This window comes from Solanum dulcamara, chromosome 7, assembly GCF_947179165.1.
Source record: "Solanum dulcamara chromosome 7, daSolDulc1.2, whole genome shotgun sequence".
Taxonomy (NCBI): domain Eukaryota; kingdom Viridiplantae; phylum Streptophyta; class Magnoliopsida; order Solanales; family Solanaceae; genus Solanum; species Solanum dulcamara.
This window is the reverse complement of record NC_077243.1, coordinates 5,474,170-5,483,646: the sequence shown is the minus strand read 5'-3', so window position 1 is coordinate 5,483,646 and position 9,477 is coordinate 5,474,170. Positions and strand designations below refer to the sequence as shown.

The window sequence follows — 9,477 nt, the reverse complement described above, 5'->3', positions numbered from 1 at the left end:
GAAACCTAGACCTTCTTTTGAGACGAGAATAAGAAAGTTCAATAGTATAAAACAAAACAAAAACAAACAGGGTACGCATGCTCGTCCTGTATGGTGCGCGTATCAGTTATTTTGTCAGCTTACTACATTGGTTTTGTGAAATTTTGCATAATGCTTTAGTAAGTCAATGCATTTCTTATTATTTTAAGCTTCGATTCTAGAAATTTCATAGATAAACTAAAGAAGAAAAAGAAATTCAGACCCACTCACATGCATTTCTGAACTACAAATATCTGTTCCAATTTTTGCTTGGTCACCAACACCCATGGGCCATGAATATGGGTGTGTTGGGCTTCTTTTGTGCATTTGGCCTGTCTAATGTCTCCTACAATAGTAGTACCCATAAAGATTTTCCTTACAATGCTTGCTAGCTCAAGTGTTTGTATAGACAAGTTTTTATCACAAACAGTAGTGTGTATAAATCCTGTTCATACGATATTTGACAATGTGCATGTGCGTTTTCTTTTAGCAATTGGTAATAGCATTTGATAGTTGACTAGTTCAATTAAGCCATTAATTAATGTCTTGTTAGACAACAAAGACCCACTATATTTTATCTTGTTTTCTGCTGCACATTAATGTTTATAATTTAATCCTAGCAAAATATTAACGTGAAAGTACCTACACATCACTTAACAATGGGTGTATGAAAGAGACATATCTTGCATTGATTGATTTGGTAGACGCGAGTAAGTTTTTACGGATATTGTTATGAACATTCTAAAAGAAAGCAAAGGCAAATAAAAAGGCTAAGATCTTATGAGCTACATGAGTTAGAAGCTTCTCTTGATGACAAGCAGCCCATCAAGGAGTTTGAAGTTGCCATTTTTTGGTTTTTGGTAATCCAATTGATTGGGCCTAACACGAGCACATGCCTGGGCCTCTCAACACAGAATAGAGAAAACAACCCAGACCAACAATAACACTTGTATGATTCCTTATCGAATTGTAGTAAGGCATGCTTTAATTATCCTTCTACTCTGCACATCGTCTGCATGAGAATTAAATGCTAAACGTTTCTAGTAAGTTATCTCTTTAACATTCAATCTTGTTTTTGGTTAGCTCTTTGCTCAAAGGATGGCACATACAACAAGGCATTTCTAACATTCAATTGCCGCCTTTTCTGCCAACTCTTTTACAGCAAACTGTTTGCATGATCATTGAGCAATCATCCCTCCAACTTATCCCACATTTGCAGTACGTTCAACAACTAAATGACACTAAACTCTACTCAATCATCCTGCAAAATACACAAGCTTAACCTTAATTAATATGCCAACCTTATAAGCAGATAAGACTCCGGCCAAGTTCACATTCCATCGATATTTGTGATGCATTAATTTTACTGTTGCCCAGTTGTTGCATGGGGCGCATTTAACGTATGATCAGTCCATGTGGGACTAAACAGATTTCATTTTCCTCAATAAGTCTATAAATCTGTGTATATATACATATATACGAACATGCATGATATGAATATGGAAACATTGTACAGAAAATGAAGGACACGTATTGAATAATTTGAGCTAAAATTGGTCGATATGAAAATTAACCTTGTTATTCTGAGTTTGATAGTCCTGCTCTTGATTTCTTCAACGTTATTAGTGGAAGGTAGAAGTAGGAATAATGAAGAAGAGAAGAGAAGAAGGCAAAGGAGAATCGTAGGAAGAAGTAGAAGCAGCAGTGGGGGGAGAAGATCAAGAGGAAGGTCAAATTGTGATCCTTTATTTTCATACCTCTTTGGAAGTTGTGGTCAATGGCCTTTCCCTCGTAATTCACCAAACAATCCATTTATGCAACCAATTTCCCCTTCTCCCCGCCCGGCTCCGCCGTTCCGTCCTCCGATAGTGCCGTCTCCTCCGCCAGCGGTTATACCTCCACCAATTATTCCGTCTCCACCACCGCTCGTTCCTTCCCCTCCAATAGTAACCCCATCACCTCCACCGGTTGTATCATCTCCTCCGCCGGTCGTAACGCCATCACCACCACCCGTAGTCCCTTCTCCACCACCGGTCTTCCCACCTCCTCCGTTAGTTCCATCACCGCCGCCGCCATCTTCTCCACCACCACCTATAGTTCCTTCTCCACCTCCACCATTCTTTGTCTTCCCACCACCAGAATCTCCTCCATTCTTTGTCTTCCCACCACCACTAGTTGCTTCACCACCTCCACCGGCGGTACCTGTCTTCCCTTGGTTGTCCCCTCCTGACCCAGACAACACTCCCAATTTTCCGCTATTTTCTCCTCCGCCGTTAGTACCCGATTTTCCCCTCCCAACTCCTCAACCACCAGATTTTCCACCGGAAACTCCACTTGTGCCCATATTTTCTCCACCACAACAAGACTTTCCTCCAGCTGAACCAATTGTCCCTATATTTTCTCCACCTCCAATTTTCACTCTTCCACCACCGGAACAAAATTCCCCACCAGCTACACCACTTGTCCCTATTTTTCCGCCAGCAGATGACCAACCAGTGATTCCCGATCAACCACCAAACAGTTTTCAGCCGTCTCCACTGATTCCTGATCAACCACCAATCAACTTTCTGCCGTCACCGATGGTTCCTGATCAACCTCCAGTCAATTATCTCCCTTCACCGGTAATTCTTGATCAATCGCCGCCAGTTGCAGTAATTCCGCCATTTGAGCTTCCGCCTCAGCCGGACTCGCCACCATTCACCTAATAGTTAATGGCTCATGATCTCCATTTCAATGGTGATAGAGCTGCTCCACAATTGAAACCGCATGTTTTAATTTTCTGTTATTGCATATCTTTTTACTTTTTCTCAAATGTAGTTAAGACCCCAAATGCTACTCTAAACGAATGTTTTTCTTTTTATTATTACTACTATATAATTAGCATGATCTTTTAAGTTATCAGCTGCACTTTATCTTAAGATCAATTTACATTAGCTCGTTTCACTTTGCAAATTCTCATATAATTTAGACAATTAATTTAATTTTATTGAACTTATAACAGCCTTCATTGAACTCATCTTTTTATCCTTAGCTTGCTACTTGGAAGGAGTCCCTCTTTCGTTAATTAAAAAAGGGAAAAGCTCAAATATAAAAATTCATCTATGCCTCTCTTATTTTATAAAATTATTTTTACGTGTGGTCAATTATAATTTGATCATGTTATTATTATTATTATTTAAAAAAAATAATTGGCCAATTAATGACTTAGCCAAATTATAATTGGACACGTAAAAAAAATGATTTTATAAAGTCGGAATTAAAAAGTAATGACATGACCTTTTTCTCAAAAAACAATGATATAAATAAGTCAAACTTTTTTAACGGATGTCATTTTATCAAAACTTATTATATTTAAGTTTTTTCCCATTAAAAAACTTGCAGATGGAAAAAATACATTTGAATAGAATAAAAATCTGAGCTCACTAGAGATCTAATATGTGGAGGAATCGAAAATCATCGAGTGAACTTACAATTAGAGGCATAGTTTGTGGTAGCTTTTTTGAAATTCAATCAATGATTGAGAATCTCATTATCTGTTAAACAGATCAACTAATCGGTTGAGTTGCATTGGACATCAATGTAACAAAACTTTTCATTAGTTAGGAATCTCATTATTGATGAAATCAGAGTCCAATCTAATTTATATTAGCAAATGAAAATTACATGGCAAAAGTTTAAAGATTGATTGAGAAATACAATTTAACTCATCGACAAAGAGCACATGCAAGACTTGTTTGCGGCCTGATATGGAATGTTATGATAATAATAACTTCAATTTGGTAATTTCAATTTTTTGTTTTTTCAAAATATTATATTTTTATCATAAATACTAAATTAAATTAATATAATTTGATATTTTAAAATTTGATTTTGATGATTTTGGTACAGTAAATTATAATTGTAGTTTGTTTGACTTCAATAGACATATCCGTATATAATGAATAAGCTTCGAATTTTTTAAAAAACGTTTCAATTATATATATATCATACTAACATTGTACACATATATAAATATCCAAAAGAAATGCAATAGTCTGACCGCCTAAGAAACCCTTATACTTAGTTTGGATCTCGCGACTTTGTCAATTGAACACTTTTTAAATTTAATATTTTAAACATATTTTTCACCATTGATCAAACTTCTATGACATTTATTTGTTGATTGTGTAGTATAACCATTTTAAAGTGAGTGAATGCAATAAATTTGATTGAAAAATATCAAATTCAAACAAATTAAATAAAAAAATTCAACCCTCTTCTTCTACTGCATCTCCGCTTCTTCTTCATCCCTCCTACCACTTTCTTAGGACTTTTCATTACATTATTAAAGGATCATATGAGAATTGGAGAAGTTTGAATAGTATTTATAAATTGTAAATTTTTCATGTTTATAAGAAAAAATATAAATTAAAAAAAAACACACAAATTACGTACCCAACTAAAATTCAATATGAAAACAGGCCTTTAAGATAAGAAGGGAGCTATTTCTTCCCGAATCTCAAATTTAAATTTTGAAATGGACTAAATTAAACACAATCTGATAGTTCGTGGCTGGTCCATCAAAAACGAAAAATGGTAGACCCACTTCAACAATTTGTTAAAAGTAGTCTCAATCCGAGATTTTTCACTTAACACTGAATTCCAAAATTCGCAAGAACAGAATTCGTAACTGAAGTATTTTTTTTTTTAGCCCTAATTATCTGAAATCAATGGCGAATCGGTGCAAGGATTTGCCTGTAGAATGCTGGGAACTGATATTCAATCGTCTACATCACAAATCCGACTTTGAATCGTTTTCTCTGGTGTCCAAACAATTTCTTGCTCTCACTAATCGTCTAAGAATAGGTTTGTCGGTGATCGATTCCACTCTGCTCATGCACGGTACCATATCTAAACTCATTCACCGATTTCCGAATCTTAATTCCATTGATCTTAGTAAGTTCAGCGGTGATCTTGATCCCGTTCTGGTTGATCTTGCCAATTCCGTATCATATACATCCAATCTTGAACAACTTGATATCTCCAATCATAAGAAATTACCCTTTAAAGGGTTGCAGGAATTGGGGCGGAAATTAAAGGGTTTGAGGGTTTTGACGTGTAGCAATCTAACTCTTTTGCGTGACTCTGATTTGTATGTTATTGCTCAGTTGTTTCCGTTTCTGGAAGAGTTAGATATTAGCTATCCGAGTACGGATTATGTGTTGGATTCTGTATATATTGCTTCAGAGGCTAGTAATTTGGGTGTGACTGATTCTGGGATTGAGGTTTTGTCGGTGAATTTGAGTAGCTTGCGTAAGATCAATGTTTCTGGGAATCATTTGATTACTGATAGGTCTCTTGTTGCACTTTCTATAAATTGTTTGAATTTAGAAGGCGTTGAGATTGACGATTGCCCTTTTATTACTCTAAAAGGGATCCTTTCTGTACTGCGTACTTGTGCTGCTTTGAGTTGGATTTCAGTGTCTGAGATTCACATTGCTCAATCGAGCTCCGGTTTTGAATGTTTGTCTACTTCTAGACGAACTTTACAGAAACTCGAGGTTTCCAACTCGATTATCACAGATGAATTCCTCATCATGGTGGCCAATGCTTCTCTCCCTCTATATACGCTTTCACTTTGTTGGTGTACAGGTTTCACATTTTCTGGCATCTCTAAGCTGTTGTGTGCATACCAGTCTTTGAAGTTCTTATCTTTGGTTCAAGTAGATTTTTTGATTGATGAGTGTATGAATGATTTATCCCAATATCTACAATGTATTGTTACCATTGATCTCAGCGGTTGTGGGAGATTGACCAATTTGACGTTCTACACACTTGCAAGAAACTGTCCTTCACTACAGGAAGTTTTCATGGAAAATACTGGTTTTGGGACAAAGGATTGTTTTCATAATGGTGTAAGGAACCCGAGAATCAGGGCTGTTAATTTGGCAAGTAACCGGTACCTAGATGATGACTCTCTCATGAACGTTGCTTTGATGTGCCCCAACATGGAGTTTCTTGATGTGATATCGTGTACTAGCCTTACAGAGGCAGGGATTATTGCTGCTCTTGAGGTGTGCAATCAGATAAGGGATTTGCAACTTGATAACTGTGCAGGGATTAAACATATTGGAAAAGGCACGGAATTGCCTAATCTTGAGGTCATTAGTGCAGCTGGTTCAGCATTAAATGATGAAGGCCTGGCCATGATCGGAAATAGATGTTCTCGCCTGCTGAAACTAAACTTGGAGAACTGCAAAGGAGTGACAGCAGAGGGCTTACATACAATGATGAAAAATTGTAGATCATTGAGAGAGATAAACTTGAAGAAGTGTCCTCAAGTTAGTATCAATTCTCTAAATAGTTTGGTGTTTTCGTCTTCATCACTAAGGAGAGTAATTCCGCCCTGTTGCTCTGCTTTTACTGATAGCTTGAGGGGACTTTACTTGCACCATGGATGTCGAGTATACTCAGGCTAGTTTCTTCTTGGTATATAGCACATATGATACATTGTGTCCCTTTGATCTTAAACATTTTCCATTTTCTTCATTCTTGTGTCAATCATGTCATAGAAGTAATCCATTTTTTTTTCTGTTGTAAATTTTGATGAAAATTGACATAGACTGTGCAGTCTGCCAGTATCTTTTTTCACATTTGTTTTACAGCTGCACGTTGCAATCAAACCCCCTCCCCTCCTCAGCTCTGTGTACCAATGGTTAAAGATGAAAGTCATAAGAAAAAGGAAGGAAAATTGTAAAATTCGCATCCAATTCATCCTGCATTTACCAGTTTTTCTCTGTTCTTGTTAACCAGATGTTGAGTTCTGCTGTATTAGTTGAAAGTGGAACCACTGTAAGTGGAAATAGAGGAGCAACCTGCTATCATGTTGGATGTTCTTTTTTATAGATTACGATTTTATGATTAAGTTTTGATTCTTCAGAATATTTCTGGGATTAGATATGGTTTTGAAATATTCTTGTATATACTTAGATTAGATATGATTTGATACAAGCATTTATAAATAGGTGCTTTATAATTGCAAATAACACTAACCATTCAAATCATTTCCTCTAGATCAATCTTTCACGTGGTATAACGAGGTTTTGGGTTCGAGTCTCATTGTCACCTACCCATGTACTTAGCTCATGAAATAGAATTAGGCCTGCAAGTGAGCAGCATGTGAAAGACATAAGCAAAAATGTGTACTCTCTTTAGAAACTAGCTTAAAATTAGATGTTGACATACCATCCAATTCTTTCTAAACTCTAGCTCTCTTCCTCATTTCCAATTGACTTCGCCATTTTACAGTAAACTGACTACAAACCATAACCTTATCCATTCTGCCAAGTTTTTCCTTTCTCTTCAAAAATCCAATGTTTCTAGCTTCTGCCATTTTTGATTCGTTGGTGGTGTAGTTCTTTTTCTTTGCGATATTACTTACACCAAAGAAATCCATCTTGATCAATTCAATTCTTTCTCCATCTTCTTCTTCCTCCCAACTCCTTACCTCTACCAGTGTTTGTACTAATATTAAACATCAGACCCAATCCGCTAGTTCTTGGCTTGCCACTGATGTGGAACATATGCATCATTTTAATCACCAGATAAGTACATCAAAATAGTCACTACTCTTTTCTTATTTTCCTTATTCTTTCTTCTTCTTTGATGGCCTGAATTGGAACCATAATATTGAACTTCAGACATAAGCATGGAGTTTTGTCTGAGACAGTTGGCTTATTGTTATAAAGGCCTGCAAGTTGTTGTTGTTTGAGATCTTGGGGTTGTTACAATGTTTCCTGTAATGATTTCCCAAAATGAAGTTTTAAGCGTTTGAAATAGACCAGTGTTAACAATAGTTCTGTATAACTTTATTCCAAGGGGAAAATGTCTAAAAATTTCCTTCTACTATATGAAAGATCATAATGTTACCTCCCGTTATACTTTGAATCACTTATATCTTTATGGTTAGTAAGATCGTTTTGGATTTGCCCTCGACTTTAAGGGACGTGGATAAGGAAGTATTCCAATTTCCCCGTGTCAAAATGTTTCAGGAAAAAGTTCCTAATTTATTCAACTACTTTTGGTTGTGGTTTAACATTACCATCTGTTACACTTCAGGTTGGAATTCGATTAAGGTTAAGGACAAATAAATGACGATTTGCTAACGATACGAGTATAAATGCTACCAATATAACATAGTATAAAATTAAGATATTCCGTATAGTAAAGGAACATTTTTGACCCTATTCCCTATTCTATACTTCCTCGTTCCACCTTGTTTGACTCTTTACATAATTTAAGAAAGAAATAAAGACTTTTAAAACTTTTTATCTTAAACATGTTATAGCATTTGTGTTCTATAAAAGCTTCTCATTAAGGAAATATTGAAATGTGAGATTGTTTTTTCTACGAACTAATAAGGAAATAGTGTCAAAGAAGGTGGAAGGTGGAAAAATAATGTATTTTAAGTTTGAAACTTACTTTGTGAAAAAGAGAAAAACAGTGACAGAGAACCAAAGCAGCTGGTTCAGCTTTAAGTGATGAAGCCTTGGCCATGATTGGGAGCCGATGTCCTCGCTTATTGAAGTTGAACTTGGACTAGTGTGACAGCAGAGAGAATACAGGCAATGGTAAAAAATTGTACACCATTAAGAGAGATAAACTTGAAGTCAGTGCCTTCTCTAAATCGTATAGTGTTTTCGTCTTCATCACTAAGGGGAGTTTTTCTACCCAGTTGTAATGACTCTTATAACGGCTTAAGGGGATTTTCCTTGCACAATGGATGTCTAGTTTCATCAAGCTAGTTTTGCACATTCTTTCTTTGTTCCTTTGATTTCAACCATTTTCCATCTTCTTTTTTGTCTGTCATGTAATTTAAGAAATCAACATTTATTTTTGTAATATTTGCTCAAGATTGAAATTCCAATACAATTACATAGAGTATGTAGTACACATTTTTTAGACATGACCTTATGCAATTTCAACTTACTAAGGACATGATATTAGATAATAGGTTATGGAGGACACTGACCAGTGTAAGAAGTCTAACAAGATGGTTATGTATTGTCTCACTTATCCTTATATGCTATGAGCCGTACTATTAGTCATAATGTTATTCTTGTAGTTTCTTGTTATTCTTTGGTCTATTAGGGGTAAAGTCGGTGACACTTTACACTCCCTAAAAATCCTACATTTTCAGATTACATAGGGTATATTATTATTTTTGAAGCATACTACGATCAACCCCTCCAATCTTCATCTGGGCGATGTGTGTCCGTATGTGAGTAGTTGTGTAGCTATTACAAAACAGAATATGGAGATAAAGTCGCTACCATTTTTGAAAAAGTTCCACCAAGCTTTAAGACCACACTTGGAGAGACTCGATTTAACAAGCCTAATACATGGAACGCAAAGAGTATAAACAATGAGCTTCCCTAGCTACAATACTAATGAATTGCACAAATTTTAGGACATTGCGTT

The 9,477-nt window shown here is 35.9% G+C and overlaps 2 protein-coding genes across 2 annotated transcripts; both read left to right on the top strand.

Annotated features, from left to right (window-relative positions):
- The first annotated feature begins 1,580 nt into the window (after nucleotides 1-1,580).
- On the top strand, nucleotides 1,581-2,757 carry LOC129893937 (leucine-rich repeat extensin-like protein 3). The gene has a single exon (XM_055969380.1). It carries the CDS (start codon nucleotides 1,581-1,583, stop codon nucleotides 2,721-2,723), a length of 1,143 nt encoding a protein of 380 aa, XP_055825355.1. The 3' UTR covers nucleotides 2,724-2,757.
- A 1,763-nt stretch (nucleotides 2,758-4,520) lies between these two features.
- Nucleotides 4,521-6,659, top strand: LOC129896483 (uncharacterized). Its single transcript, XM_055972404.1, has one exon. The coding sequence runs from the start codon at nucleotides 4,728-4,730 to the stop codon at nucleotides 6,474-6,476; it is 1,749 nt and encodes a 582-aa protein (XP_055828379.1). The 5' UTR covers nucleotides 4,521-4,727; the 3' UTR covers nucleotides 6,477-6,659.
- Nucleotides 6,660-9,477: the final 2,818 nt, after the last annotated feature.